Raw genomic sequence first — 16,388 nt, 5'->3', positions numbered from 1 at the left:
ACTGTGTGAACCCCTGGCTACCTAATACTTATGGAGACCTCTGACTACCTAACACTAAGGAAGACCTCTGGGCAGTGGAAGTGGTTTGGAGGAAGACATGGGAGAAGGGAACCAGAGAGGGGGGGTGACCTGACACCTTAAAAAAAAAGAAAGCACAGAGACAGCGGGAGCCCAAATAGTGCAATAAGCCACAATATGGAGTAGAAGTACTGTAAATAAATAGTACTTACAAAGGTAGGTTCCCGGAGGGGCAACCAACCACTTGATGCTGGTGGAGATGTACAAACCCAACTCCACTCTGGTGTCCAGATATTCCTGGATGTTGTTGCTGTCTTGGGAAAAACACAACTGGCAACAGATGTGGCAGAGCCATAGGACCAAAAGCACCCCTCCAAAGGGAGAGACACTGAAGCGGAAAAAAATGATGATATAATGATCTGTATGTGTAGTACAGCTAAGAAATAAAGCATTAGGAGCAAATATATGAGTCTAATATTGTTTCCAGTACAGGAAGATATAAGAGACTCCAGTTGTTATCTATGCAAATTGCCATTGAGCTCCACGACTTTCAAAGTCGCAGAGAGCTCTGTGTTCTAAAGGCTGTTATCTTAACTGTATTGTTTTTTCTTTTGCAGAGAACAGTTCAGGACAGGTCAAAAGTTCACTGCCTGTTCTATAAAAACATTTAGAATGCTGAGTAGTGTGTAAACTGCAGATATTAGAGAATGATGCAATGTTATAAAAAAAAAAGCTGCATAATTGAAAATAAAAATATGAGAATATTTTTTTTGCCACTAATGTTCTAGTAATTACCCCTACTACACAACCAATTCATTATATCATCATTTTTTTCGCTTCAGTGTCTCTTTAAAAGATAAGGGGCTGAACCATGAGCGCTCATTGTTTGTCTTAACAGATTCCTTTGGGCTTAGACCCACGAAACACTCTGCCAGTGCTTAATACATTTAATTGCTATATGAAGTTGTCATTATTGAGGGAAACCACCTATTATTTTTGTTATTTTAGTTATTTTTAACTACATTGTATATACCTCTGGATGCCTCTTACCCCCTGTTGTGTCTTTAAAGCATTATTGACAGCCATAAAAATCAAATTCCATTTACCCACTGCCCGATGTTCATTATGTAGTCTACATGCTGACCCTGCATTGCAAACATTCCATTACAATCTTAAATGTGTCTTCTGTAATGAATCTTATCTCAGTCAGCCTTGACTCTACTCTGGTACATTGCGGAGGAGAAGGAAGCTTGCTATATCTCCTCCCACATTCTTGCTCCTCCCCAATTGGCTGAGGGCAGTTCAGTGTGACAGGAGGCTGAGAAGGGAAATACACCTGACTCCTTTGCAGAAGCTACTGAAATACAATCTACTAGCCGTCCCGCGTCGTAGCATACGCCGCATCTTCTATCTATCTAATAGAGTATGTGCCTCAACCTTGAATCAAGAATGAATAAAGGTGGGTACACACATCAGATAAAAGTCTTTGGAAAAATCAAAGATCACAGACCAATTTTACCCCCTTCCATGTAGTATGAGAGCCATACCGTCACAGTGTATTCTATTGAGCTGCACTCCCCATCAGATAGAAATATTTGCAAGATGCTGCACACAAAGATGCTGTACACATGCAACAGATCAGTATATGCAAAAGATTCGTTCCTGCAAAAGATCAGTACCTACAAAATACATTCATAGTCTATATTTCCATGCGGATTATTGTGGACATTTTTCCGCATAAGGGCATAAGCACCCGCATACAATGAATTTTCGATGCTGGTCGAAAATGCAAATATTTCTGAAGATTTATGTGAAAATTCTCCAAAAAACGAAAACAGGATTTTCGATGCGAAAATGACTTAGGCGAAAATTCGCAAGCAACACTGCTACATGCTACATTAGCACTATCCAGGAGCGCCACAGGGAGGATTCCCAATGCCCCCTTTTTATACAACCGGAGGGACCGCGGGGTCCCAGGCTCTCTCACTGCCTGGGAACCACAGCGGCACCCCGGAGGGGGAGGCTAGGTGCCGCAGGCGACTCTTCCCCCCCCCCCCCCCAGCGTGGCTAGCGCCGGGGAGAGCCGTCTGCACCCACCTCCCAATATTAAAAACAGGCACTTACCTTAACGTCCATTGCGTTCTGCTACATGCGCATTAATCTTCTCATTGAAAGCGTATCCTTTGGAGGCAGGTGTTGGATGGCTTGCTCCGATGGTGTGAGCCCTGGAGTGAGTTGTCTGCACCTGTCCTCCCCCCCCCCCCCCCCCTGGAGTGCTGTATGTGAGCCAGCCCTGAGCTCTAAAGCTCGGGGTGACCCATGCTTCACTCCTTTCTCATGTGGTGCCCCCAAGTTAATGCGCATGTAGCAGAACGCAATGGACGTTAAGGTAAGTGCCTGTTTTTAATATTGGGAGGTGGGTGTGGACGGCTCTCCCCGACGCTGGCCACGCTTGGGGGGGGGTCGCTGTGGTTCCCAGGCAGTGAGAGAGCCTGGGACCCTGTGGTCCCCCCGGTTGTTTAAAAAGGGGGCATTGGGAATCCTCCCTGTGGCGCTCCTGGATAGTGCTAATGTAGCAGTGTTGCTTGCGAACTTTCGCCTCGAAAATCCCGTTTTCGTTTTTTGGCGAATTTTCACGAAAATGTTCAGAAATATTTGCGTTTTTGACCAGCATCGAAAATTCATTATATGCGGATGCTTATGCCCTTATGCGGAAAAATGTCCACAATAATCCGCATGGAAATTCAATCTATGCGGACGTTTATACGGAAAAATGCCCACAATAATGCGCAAGAAACTTCTCTGAATGCGGGCGCTAATGCCCTTATGTGGAAAATGTCCGCAATCATACGCAAGTAATGCGAAAATGACTGGCATTAGGCGAAAATTAACGTAAAAAAATTAGAAGGAAAATTTGCCTGTCAAAACAAAATTAGGGGAAAATTCGGTAAAAATTTATCGAAGCAAATTTTTGCTCATCACTGGCATGTAGAAGGGCGACCGCTTTGCGGTATTGGTTTTTTGATCCTGCATAGTTTGGCATGCAAAAGCAAATTTGCATGAGCATTGCCTCATGAATAGCCAATTAAGCCAGATTTGCAAAGCCAGATTTGCTAGGGTAGGCCTCTTTTCCACGGACAGTTGATAGGCAGTAAAATGCCTCTCAAACTCTTACAACTGCTTGCTGCTGCCTGGAAACTGCTTGCTGCTGCCTGGTAACTGCTTGCTGAGCACACAGCTCAACAGTCCGTGTAAAAGAGGCCTTAAACTTGGTGTTTGAGCACGCATAAATTTTCTCATGCAAAGTACTTCTTCTTCTTGCTCGAAGGTTGAGGCACTTAGTCTATTATATATATAGATTCTGTGCTCATATGTGTTTACAAAGCAAGCTAGATATGACAGTGCAGTTTTAACACAGAGCTCAGTGTGGAGGAGGGCTGGCAATGCATACACCATTTCAGGCAGGAGAAAAAAAAGTAAGGGAGGAAATGAAATCAGGATTGGTTTCAGTCAGAGGCTGTAAAGATGGAAATGCCTGGAACAGTATTCTCTTTATTTACTATATACAATTCACTAAAATCAAAATGAGGACAGTACAATACATATGTCTTGTAAGTAGAAGAAGTATTTATCTACTTATATAGGATTTTTTTTATTTTCCCCTGGGATAGCATGGCTGTCCCTGCTGCTTTAAAGAAGATAGCCATACTATCTCAGAAAAAAAACCCATATATAAGTAGATACATTTTTGCTCTACTTACATAACACATGTATTGCACTGTCCACATTTTGATTTTAGTGATTTTTCTATAGTAAAAAAAAGGGAAAATCCTTCTTAGGATTCTACATCTTAACTGTGTCTATTTTGAAGCCAATCCTGATGCAATGTCCTCCCTTATGCTACATACACACTTGAGATAAAAGTCTTTGGAAAAGGCAAGATCACAGACCAATTTTACCCCATTCCATGTAGCATGAGAGCCATACTCTACACAGTCTATTCTATGGAGCTGAACTCCTCATCAGACAGAAATCTTTGCAAGATGCTGCACACAAGGATGCTGTACACATGCAACAGATCAGTATCTGCAAAAGATCTGTTCCTGCAAAAGATCCATTCCTGCAAATTGCATTCATAGTCTATGAGATCTGCAGATCATCATACACACCTTGTTTAACATTCATCTGCAGATCAGATCCACCAGGATGGATCTTCAGATCTGCAGATGATTGTCTGATCTGCAGATGAATGTCAGTTAAACAAGGTGTGTATGATGATCTGCAGATATCACAGACTATGAATGCAATTTGCAGGAACGGATCATTGGCAGGAACAGATCTTTTGCAGATACTGATCTGTTGCATGTGTACAGCATCTGTGTGTGCAGCATCTTGCAAAGATTTCTGTCTGATGGGGAGTGCAGCTCCATAGAATAGACTGTGTAGAGTATGGCTCTCATACTACATGGAAGGGGGTAAAATTGGTCCGTGATCTTGACTTTTCCAAAGACTCTTATCTCAAGTGTGTACGTAGCATTAAGGGGCATACACACATCAGACTATAGTCTTTGGAAAATGAAAGATCACAGACCTATGTTACCACCCTTCATATAGTATAAGAGCATTTCTACACAGTCTGTTCTATTGAGCTGAACTCCCCATCAGATAGAAATCTTTGCAAGATGCTGCACACACAGATGCTGTACAGACACAAAAGATCAGTATCTGCAAAAGATCTGTTCCTGCAAAAGATCTGTTCCTGCAAATTGCATTCATAGTCTATGATATCTGCAGATCATCATACACACCTTGTTTAACCTCCCTGGCGTTCTATTAAAGATCGCCAGGGGGCAGCGCAGCGCTATTTTTTAAATATTTTTTTTTCAATCATGCAGCTAGCCGCTAGCTAAGCTACATGATGCTAGCTACATGATGCCCCCTCCCTTCCTTCAGCATCTTTGTGTGCAGCACCTTGCAAGGATTTTTTCTGATGGGGAGTTCAGCTCCATAGAACAGACTGTGTAGAAATGCTCTTATACTATATGAAGGGTGGTAGGATAGGTCTGTGATCTTTCATTTTCCAAAGACTATGGTCTGATGTGTGTATGCACCTTACTCTCCTCTGGCTGATTCTGTATGCATTGCCCGCCCTCCTCCCAGTTTTCAGGCACTCCCACTCAGCTCTGCAGTAGAAAATGCATGGTCTCAGCATGAGAAATACTGGCCAATCAGAGAGGAACAGAGGTGTGGGAGGGGAAAACAGGAGGGAAAGAGGCTTCAGCCAATCAGGCTGCATTAGTTAAGTCTGAGGGGAAAGTAAATCAGCAAAAAAAAGACAACCCAGCATGCCCTGCAACTTCCTTTGTGCGTCAGATGTACCACATAAGAGCCACGGAAACTGGGGAATGTTTTATGGATAAGAAAACTAAGAGTGATTTTTAACTTTTGAATTGCCTGGTTAGCATCCTTATTGCTTGTTTACCAGAAAAAGATAAAGAATTGATTTTTGATTTTATGCCCGACAGTTACACTTTAAGAAGGGAGCTGTATTCTATGAACCTGTCTGCAGAGCCAACAGAGCATCTTCCATAGTTAGACATCCTTGGCACCGGGGCTTGTAGCATCCTCCAGGGAGACAATACTTCCTGTGGCTCTCTAGGCAACCAAGGTCATAACAGGAGAAAATATTGTGTCGTTCCGTTTGGCTGAAATAGCGCAGCGTTTTTATGCATCTGGTCGTAAACAGACATGAAGATACTCAGGCGGTGACAGAAGGGGCATGAAAACAGCTCAGGGAATAACTCGTGTCACCTCAGGCCAGGAGGGGAGGTTGCTGTGTTTGTACAGTGCGTGGAGACGCGGCTGAGGAGGAAGCCAGGTAGTCCCTTTCACCTCCTAATTGCCTTTTCCCCCTTATCGAGCTTCCAGCACGCTCGTTTAATCACTTCCTCCTTGGCTCTCGCCGCACCGAGAAAACTCCTACGCCCCGCCGATGTTTTCAAAAAGCGATAAAGTTTTCATCGGGATTAGCAGATCTCTGTGACAAGATATGAAATCATGGCAATCTGTTCCTGATACGGGGCGGCTCACACGTTTATTCAATTGTGTCGCTCTGGGGTGAAGACAGAGTACAATATGAACTGGCTCACCGGATGACTAACTCCAGACTCTGAGGGAGGCAAATTCACTTGTCCTGTAAAGTCTACTTTTAGGCTGAAGGGAAATACAACGCTTTCAGCTTAGTGCTATCTGTTGCAAGTACGACCAGAATCAGATCATCCATGAGGCAACTCAGGCAGGTGCCAGGGACCTAGTGAATGTCTAGGGGCCTGGTTGACTCCTTCCAGCACCAAACTTTACCCCCCAAAAAAGTCAAATGGCCAGCAGTGGTAGGCCAAAGGAGCCTGACGAAGTGGTCACGTGGACCACGCCACGCGTAGAGCGTTTGCCGTGCCTCCCTCTGCCTGCCCTACATCATCTCCTGTGGACCCTGTACAGAACTATGTATGTATCACCGTGTACATTGGTATTGCCTGGTTCACACTAGCCTGTCTATTTATGCACTTTATACTTATTTCTCATGTTTATGAGCATATTTATCTTCATACTATGCATTGATTTTCATGCTATGCACTTTTCTGAACCAGCTATATCACAAGCCATTGGCACATTAGGATCCGGGTCCTACTTAGTCCATTCTGGGTTCATTTGAACCGACATGGCTAATACTTCCCACAGGGCCGGTTTAAGCAACAATGGGGCCCCAGGGCAAAATAAACCTGGGGGTCCCCCAACATATACCCCGGAACAAAAATCGGCATTAGGGGACCTTTTTTGCAGCTGGTATAGTCAGGGTGTGAAGTCCCAATCGGTTGGAGCTCCACATTCTGGCTATCCCAGCCTGCATGGGGGACAAGGGGTTAAAAAGTTTCAGGAGGGGGGACCCTACATAATTTTTTTTTTTAATTCCCACACTCTAAACATAAAAAAAAATTGGGAAAATAGGAAAAAATGCCAGGGATCTTCATACAGCCATATTGCGGCTGTATAGCGATCCCTGGCCAAAGCGCTGCGGCTGCGTATGGACCCCCTGGAAACCCCGACAGGAAATGTATTGCGCTTTCGTTTGATGCATGTAAAATTACACTACCATTAGGTTTGCTACTAAAAGTTACATTTACCGCATTTAAAACTATACTTTTTTCCTTCTAAACTTTAAAATCGATTTTCTCAAAAACTTTAAGGTCTTTTTGAAAAATTGTTTTTTTTCTCTTATTCCTAATGATCTCCTTAACATATCCTGCAAATTTGGGGTTTCTAGCATTTAAGGTGGATTTGCTATTAACCATTAAAGTCGGCAGGTTTTTAAATGTTTTTTTTTTCCTTTGAAACTTTAAAATCGATTTTCTCAAAAAACTATAAGGCCGATTTGAAAAAAATGTTTTTCCTCTTGTAGCCACTGGGGGCCTCTACAAGCTCTGGGGCCCTGGGGCAGCTGCCTCCTTTGCCTTAATGGTAGCGCCGGCCCTGACTTCCCACATGATTGTATTGTGGATTTCTTGGTTTTAAATGTTTTTAGATGTTTGTTAAGCATTCAATAACCTTTTTTGCATGATTGATAGTGGTGCAGCATTTTCTATACCAGGGATTCTGTCTCTCTTTGTGCATTTAAGACAAGGGCCTCGATTCATCATTGTCTTTGCAATAACTTTTTCCAGTTCGTTAAATTTCCGAATTCGAAGTTTATCAATTTCTAGTTGTATTCATCAAGGTTTTTCCGCATTCGGTGTGAATTCGATAAAATATCGATAACAATGCGGTAACCATTCAGTAACTTGTCGATATTTCCATTTAACAGCGGCGATTTAACACAAGGCAATAAGATTCCCTTGGAATTGTGGGTAAAAAGGCAGTCCTTTGAACACTATGTAGCAACATTCCGAATAGGATTCTGGAAGTGGTTTGGGACAATCCCACAATTTCTCCAGCTGCGGCTTGATAGGAGCCTTTTCTGAGAAAATATAGTGCAGCTAGCAATTTAGTTATCCCTGGCACTGCCTGTGTTCTCTTACAAGATGATTCAAGAGAAATGCCGATGTCCTGTTATAGCAAATAAATCCATTCTCTTGCAAATTGATGTAGTTCTAGACCTTATTCTTGCCCTTCTGCACCTTTGAATCACTCTCAGCTGCTACATAACCACTTCAAATGGCTCCATCTTCTCTGTCAGCAATGATCTGACAGGAATAACGACAGAGCAGTGAAGGAGATAACTAATCCTGAATGTAACGCTAAACCACGCCCACTTTCATTTTCATGAATTGCACTTTCTTCCGTTTTATCGCATCATTACCGAATGATTGCCGAATACTCGCTAACAGTTGTAAATAACTTTGATGAATCCTAAACTCAACTTATCAAGTTCGGTATTTTACCGAGCTGTCGGTAATTGATTCGATAAGTCTTGATGAATGGAGACCTATATCTTGGTGTGACCTTTTGGTCTTCCCTTCTTTACTGTATACTTGCATTACCTTTTGGCCACAAATATATATACAGTAGATATAATACTTCTGATTTTGGTGGTGCTGACCTACAAATACAATTGTGGCATCATACTGAAGATTATGAGGAACAGTCCTCTCCTCACACCAAATGGTGTACTCAGTGCCCTGAGGTTGGTCCAATCGTGTCTGTCTGGCCGTCCGCCCGGCGCCCACTGCCGTTTGATGAGCGCCTTAAAAGACCATCCTAAAGAAAACGAGAGGCATAAATCAAGCGTGCACCACCGACTCCAGCCTTGGCCTGACTCTCCGCACCGCAATATGTCTGCCGCTTTTTCAAGGCCGCTGATCAGCACAGAATGTAATCCAGCACATTATAGGAGATAAATGCATTACCACTAGCCAGATTAAAAAACACTTCTGTCAGCTCATAAAGAATCATAGCTGGATGCGAAATCAGAGCGTACATCATAACGTCAAGTCATAACACAGAAGTTCAGGCTGTAATGAAGGGAATACATCATATTATGTAAATACGTCTGCTGGGGAGAGGACATCGTGTGTATCTCAGAACGGAGGTTGTTACGGGTGACGGAGGAATATTTGTTTGTTGGTTGCTACAAACGTGATTGAGCTCGGCGCCGAGCCAGATATTCAACATGAATGTCAAATATTTTCAGAGGGCTGCAGTGGAGGAGCGGAGGGGTATAGGCAAGGCTGGATTCATACTTTTTGTGCCCCTAGGCCAAGTATGTTGGACTTCCCCTTCCATGTACAGCAGTGCCCCTTCCCAGTGGCGTAGCTAAGGAGCTGTGGACCCCGATGCAAGTTTTACAACGGGGCCCCCCAAGCACTCTATACATAACAATTGATACGACGCACCAAAACCTGCCAATGGCAACTACAGTGTCAGAGGTGCAAGAAGGGGAGGGGGAAGCAGTTTGTTAATGATTACCACTATTCAAAGGGCTTGATTCACAAAGCCGTGCAAACTGTTTAGCACGGGTGTGCTAAACAGTTAGCACGTAAAGTGCCGTTCGTGGACTTTTGCACGCACAAAGTGCCACGATCGCGGACTTTTGCGCGCACAATTTGCTGCGATTTGCGCGAATCGCGGCAAATTACGCGCAAAAGTCCGCGATTGCGCGAGTCGCTGCACTTTGCGCGCGCAAAAGTCCGCGAACGGCACTTCACGTGCTAACTGTTTAGCACGCCTTTGTGAATCAAGCCCAAAGTATCTATAGAAGTGAATATTCTGAGCACAGAACCAATAGAGAGCTAATACTGTAGTTGAGGGATGGCCCTTCAGGGCCCCTCCGGCCCAAGGGCCCCGATGCGGTCGCTACATCTGCACCCCCTATTGCTATGCCCCTGTTCCTTCCATTCCAAGTGCAGCCCTCCTCTTCCATGTGTATCATCCATGTACTGTTGTCCCTCCCATTCCAAGTGCAGCCTCTTCCATGTGTATTATCCATGTATTGTAGCCCCTCCCATTCCAAGTGCAGCCCTCCTATTCCATGTGTATCATCCATGTGCTGTAGCCCCTCCCATTCCAAGTGCAGCCCTCCTATTCCATGTGTATCATCCATGTACAGCAGCCGCCTCCCATTTCATGTGCAGCCCCCTCTTCCATGTGTATCATTCATGTACAGCAGCCCCCTCCCATTCCATGTGCAGCCCCCTCTTCCATGTGTATCATCCATGTACTGTTGCCCCGCCCATTCCATGTGCAGCCCCCTCTTCCATGTGTATCATCCATGTACTGTAGCCCCTCCTATTCCAAGTGCAGCCCCCTCTTCCATGTGTATCATTCATGTACAGCAGCCCCCTCCCATTCTGTGTGCAGCCCCTCTTCCATGTGTATCATCCATGTACTGTAGCCCCTCCCATTCCATGTGCAGCCCCCTCTTCCATGTGTATTATCCATGTACTGTTGCCCCGCCCATTCCATGTGCAGCCCCCTCTTCCATGTGTATCATCCATGTACTGTAGCCCCTCCCATTCCCCATTCCATGTGCAGCCCCCTCTTCCATGTGTATCATCCCTGTACTGCAGACCTCTCCCATTCCATGTGCAGCCCCCTCTTCCATGTGTATCATCCATGTACAGCAGCCCCTCCCATTCCATGTGCAGCCCCCTCTTACATGTGTAAAAACGCATATGCGTTTTGTATATGCAAACCCGCAAGTGCATTAAAACGCACACAAAATTCATGAAAAACGTATCGCAAACGCACCAAAACTCAGTAAAAACGCTGAAACAACGCACACAACATTAACATACAACATGACATAAAACGCAGCCTTTCACGTTATGTTATGTGTGCATCTAGCCTCAGGTGCCCTTTAAAGTGAACCAGAGACAAAGCACCTTCATGTATTTTACCATATATATCAGTGGGAACATTAGAGAAAACACCTACCCTGCTCTTTCATTCTTCACTGCTTAGCCTGCTTGTTATCAGCCCTGATACAATCCCCGACTGAGCACTCAGTCTGGCTTTGCTCAGGAATCATTATAGCTGAGTCTGTCTTCTCTGATGTCTTTTCAAGCTCAAGCCTGCCCCATTGTGGCTCTGCTATAATGACTCAGCTATAATGATTCCTGAGCAAAGCCAAACTGAATGCTCAGTCGGGGATTTTATCAGCGCTGATAACAAGCCGGCTGAGCAGTGAAGGATAAAACAGAGAGCAGGGTAGGTGTCTTCTCTAATGTTCCCACTGATATATATGGTAAAATACATGAGGGTGCTTCGTCTCTGGTTCACGTGTTTTGTGCCTTGTCAGATGATCTTAACCATTTTCTCCCATTTCTTTTTCCAGCCTTGTTTCCGGGATCCTCATGCTCTTTGTCCACTCAGTTCCTCCTCCAAGATCACATGGCCGCCCACTACAGAAATCTCATGTCTGCAAAAGGTAAATTGGGTCCGGTAACTTTTTACTACAGCTGCACTCTGTTTTCTAAAACCAGTATGACTATTTTATACCAGATACTGCAACAGATTACAAAACAACAACAAATGTGGGTAAAGCAAACCTGAAACGTAAAAAAAAAACTTATGATATAATGAATTGTATGTGTAGCACAAATAATGAATAGAACATTAGTAGCTAAGAAAAGAGTCTCTTATTTTTATTTTCAGTTCTATCGCTTTTTTTTTATAACATTGCATCATTCTGTCACATTTGCAGTTTAAAATCACACTCTGTCTTTTAAGCTATAAAACAGAGCAGAAATAATGACCCCTTGAACTTCCCTGAAGTAAAACCTTATCTCAAGCTGTCTCTCACTGTTTCTTGGCTGTTTAAGTGCTTCAGAAAACAGGGCTACATTTGACCCAAGTTTCATTATCTCCCACAATGCAACGAGGTTCACAGACAGAAAACTGTCAGGCCCATGGTCGTGACATCACATTGTGGGAGGGGTTTCACCACAATATCAGCCATACAGAGCCCCTCTGATAATCTGTTAGAGAAAAGGTAAAGATTATTTCTCATAGGGAAGGGGGTATCAGCTACTGATTGGGATGAAGTGCAATCCTTGGTTAAAGTTCCTCTGTAAGATCGCTGACGACTCCCGTGCAAAGTGCCGTGACAGTTTGAACCCTTATTCATGCCTGTCGTGTGCTGTCAGGTGACATTGCATGTTCCTGCGGGTAAGATGATGGATTGGGGAACGCTGGTTTGTCAAGCCACTGTGAGTTCCCCGATCCATCTTCCGGTGAGTACAGGCCTTTAACCTGCCTGGCGTTCTGATTCCCGCGGCCCTGCGGCCGCGGGAACGTTTTTTTCCCCTTTTTTTTAAAATTCATCTTGAAGCTAGCCTAGCGCTAGCTACATGATTCCCCCCTCCCTGCGGCGTCCCTCCCACCCCTTCGATCCCCACCAGCGCAATCACCCGTCCGGAAATCCCGTCCTGAACGGGATTTCCAGGAGGGCTTCCCCCGTCGCCATGGCGACGAACGTCGTGACGTCATGGACGTCATTACGTCACAGGGAGTCCCGATCCACCCCTCAGCGCTACCTGGCACTGATTGGCAAGGCAGCGCACGGGGTCTGGGGGGGGAGGCTGTATTGCGGCGGGTAGCGGCGGATCGGCGGCGATCAGGAATCGGCCCAGCGGGGCCTGAGCGGCGACCTCCGGCATCTCTGGACGAGCCTAGCTCGTCCAGAACGCCAGGGAGGTTAAAGGATACCCGAAGTGACATGTGACATGATGAGATAGACATGTGTGTGTACAGTGCCAAGCACACTAATAACTAGGCTGTGTTCCTTTTTTTCTTTCTCTGCCTGAAAGAGTTAAATATCAGGTATGTAAGTGGCTGACTCAGTCCTGACTCAGACAGGAAGTGAATACAGTGTGACCCTCATTGATAAGAAATTCCTCTTTGTATCTCCTTCCTGCTCTCAGAAGACATTTTCTGCTAGGAAAGTTTTATAGTTGGAATTTCTTATCAGTGAGGGTCACACCGTAGTCACTTCCTTTCTGAGTCAGGACCGAGTCAGCCACTTACATACCTGATATTCAATTCTTTCAGGCAGAGAAAGAAAAAAAAGGAACACAGCCTAGTTATGTGTGTGCCAGGCACTGTACATACACGTGTCTATCTCATCATGTCACATGTCACTTCGGGTATCCTTTAAGCTTTACATACATCTGCCCCTGCACTTTTCTGAAGGCTAAAGGGCAGAATGTGGGGTCAAGCAGAAAGAGAGAGCATACCCCTCCATCTGCAACAAATTGAGGATCAAGATTAAACTGTACAACAACAACAAAACCATTCTAGTATAAATAATAGCCAGCTGGATTTCAGCCAGGCAACATGGAAAGTAATTTTGTCCTTTTTCTATGGCTGGATATATAGTATTAGGCCCCATTCACACTTGCGTTTTGCCTTGCAAACGGACCGGATCCTGATCGGATCCTGATCCTGATTGGAACCGTACAGTTCCGGTCCGTTTGCATCAGGCATGCATCAGGCTGCCATCAGGATCCGTGGGCAAAAAATAGCGAAATTAAATAAAAAAATGTTGGGGTCAGCAGAAGGTGCACCTGGTGCACGTGTAGAATCAGGTTCCTCCGCTGTAGGCCTCACCTCCACCTCCGACATTCTGCCAAACAGCTCCAGCACGTCTGTCACTGCTGCTCCACTCCAGACATGCTTGGCCCATGTGTCCCCATCCAAAATGGCCGCTTGGATACGCATAGGAAGTGGGGTAGAACGTCAGGTTTTTGTAGGCAGTGTGTTCTGTGCCTTCCGTTCCCCATTGGTTTCTGTGTTCCGGATGGTGCTGTCAGGCTCAGGTCCGGCTCCGGTCCGGGTGCGTGGGCCGGAGATCCGGACCCAAAAAATAGCGCATGTTGGAAAAGAGTCCGGAGTCCGGATCCGATCCGGCTCCGTACTGTACGGAACGGACATGTGTGAACGTCCGCATAGACATTACATTGCTATGCGGAACGTACGTTCCGTTTGTACAGTATGCGTTCCGGATCCGATCCGGAAAATCCTGATAGCGAACGCTAATGTGAACTGGGCCTTACTAAAATGAATCAGAATACTTTATTTTGCAGGCATGACTGGGTCCGGTCTGGAATTGGATTTTGGCACATACTGTATAGATCTCAGGTAGAAGATAAGGCATGTAATATATACAATATACTTTACCACACAGTAAGCTTGATAACTCATATCATGGGCGTTTCTGTGTGCATTTTCGCGCAATCGTGAATTTGCACGCGCAATCGGTAGTTTTCGCGCGCAATTGCAAATTTTTGCATGAAATTGGCCACGCTCTCGCGTAAAAAATTTGCAATTGTGCGCAAATTCGCAATCGCGCGCAAACGCGAAAATGCGCATGAAAACGGCCGTGATATGCGTTATCGCGGTTTAGTGAATCAAGCCCAGTATACGGAAACAAGACAGATCAGTTCCAGCTTAGCAGACAGTGTATTCACGGAACAGCAACTGGTCCTACATCCAGGGGAGGAAGGGGGGGGGACATTGGTGGGGGGGGGGGGGGGTGGAGGGAGTTCAAGAGGTTGACAGCCAAGGGGGAAAAAAAGACCTTGCGGCCCCGGTGGAGATGGTCTGAAACATTCAGGAATACTTGAGGCGAGGCGACCTTCAGGGGGTACTCGCTCGGTAAATGCGGCTTTTATAAAGGGAAACATACTTCAGCAGAGTTTAGAAATTCTGTTGCCATGGTTAACGGTGTAACAAAAGTACTTTTATTTGTTGGAACAGGTAGGAAATCAATGAGGAGAAGTCGCACGGGGAGCGAGGATGAAATATACATGAAACAGGATGTATGTGAATATGAAATCGCTCGTTCCCACTCATCTCTCTGATAATAAATGTAGACACGTCCTGTTCCGGCGTGCACCGTCGAGCTGCGCACTCGCTAGGCTTTGATATTCGCAGCTCGCCGTTCTGCCCCCGGTGCCCTGTGAACACAAAGCTGCGCTTTATCTGACAGTAACAGCCCAGTGGTGGGACTCAGCGTGGGGGGCGGAAATACAAACTCCCTTCTTTGTTAAACTAAAGCTGGCCATACACTAGGCTGATTCCCCGCCGATCGACAGCAGATTCGATCACTGGGATCGAATCTGCTGTCACATCGTTCATACTACACGCTAAATTTCGATCTATTTCGGCCCGATATCGTTCGATCCCGTCGGTCGCTCCGTGCGGGAAATTACCGTCGATCGCCCGCGGGTAGGGAACGCGTCGCTAGTGGCGTTCGAGTGCCCGACGACCGACGCAATACAGCAGCAATACATTACCTGCTCCGCCGGCGCGACTCCCCAGGTCTACGCTGTCTTCTCCGCTCTGTTCTGGTCTGGTCTCCGGCTGGCTTCACTGAACTTCCTGTCCCGGCAGGAAGTTTAAACAGTAGAGGGCGCTCTACTGTTTAAACTTCCCCCAGACAGGAAGAAGCGAAGCCAGCCGGACCCAGAGACCAGACCAGAGCGGAGAAGAAGACAGCGGAGACCTGGGGAGTTGCGCCGGCGGAGCAGGTAATGTATGCGGGATGGGGGGGAGCGGCAGCACCACCACCACCACAGATTGTAAACGGTTTCAGGCTGAAATCGATTCACAATCTGTTTGCAGTAAAGGCAGCCATGCGATCCCTCTCTGGTCAGATTCGATCAGAGAGGGATCTATCTGTTGGTCAAATCTGATGGCAAATCGACCAGTGTATGGCTGCCTTAAAAGTATTACAGCACACCTGAAGTGAGAGCTATATGGAGGCTGCCATATGTATTACCTTTTAAGGGGAACCCAAGGTGAAAATAAAACTTGAGATCAACAATTGTATTAATCCTCCTACTCCTAAAAATGACCTTTTTTTAGATATATTTTATATTTAAAAATGTACAAAGTAGATTGAATGTTTCATAGTCTCTGCTCAATGGCAGCCTATTAAGGTTCTCAGAATTAAAATACATGAACTATTGACCTTTTTTCTATCTCTCTCCTGCCCTCAGAAGTTGTATTCTGCCAGGAAGACTTTTATGGCTGTAATCGGGCCTGGCACTGCCATAGAGGCAAAGGGGGCAATTGCCCCAGGGCCCCCGACTTCTGTAGGGGCCTCGTGCCGCCGACCCTGCCATATGCTGCTCGCACTCTAGCTACACTGTCTTCTTTCTTATCTATGTGTAAACACACGCTGGGTCATAGAGAAGGACAGTGTGGCTAGAGTGTCCGCCGGGACCGGTGAAAAATTACTGTTGCTGCTTCACACGTAAGGGCCCTGGGGGAGCAGTGGGGTAATGGCCATGGGTGGGTGGAGGGTGTCCTGACAAGGGACGCCCTGCTTCAGTTTGCCTCTCACACGCCTGGGTGTAATTTGCTTATCAGTGATA

General features: G+C 45.7%; 1 protein-coding gene across 1 annotated transcript in view; it reads left to right on the top strand.

Annotated features, from left to right (window-relative positions):
* LOC137504866 (spermatogenesis-associated protein 7 homolog) overlaps positions 1–16,388 on the top strand; it is a 220,918-nt gene that overhangs the window by 50,560 nt on the left and 153,970 nt on the right. Inside the window, exon 3 of the mRNA XM_068233460.1 lies at positions 11,345–11,437. Coding sequence (XP_068089561.1) covers positions 11,345–11,437 — 93 coding nt within the window. The remainder of the gene's footprint in view (positions 1–11,344; positions 11,438–16,388) is intronic.

The sequence above is a fragment of the Hyperolius riggenbachi genome, chromosome 4 (assembly GCF_040937935.1).
Source record: "Hyperolius riggenbachi isolate aHypRig1 chromosome 4, aHypRig1.pri, whole genome shotgun sequence".
Lineage (NCBI taxonomy): Eukaryota > Metazoa > Chordata > Amphibia > Anura > Hyperoliidae > Hyperolius > Hyperolius riggenbachi.
Note: the sequence above shows the minus strand (reverse complement) of the source record. Positions and strands in the feature narration are given on the sequence as shown.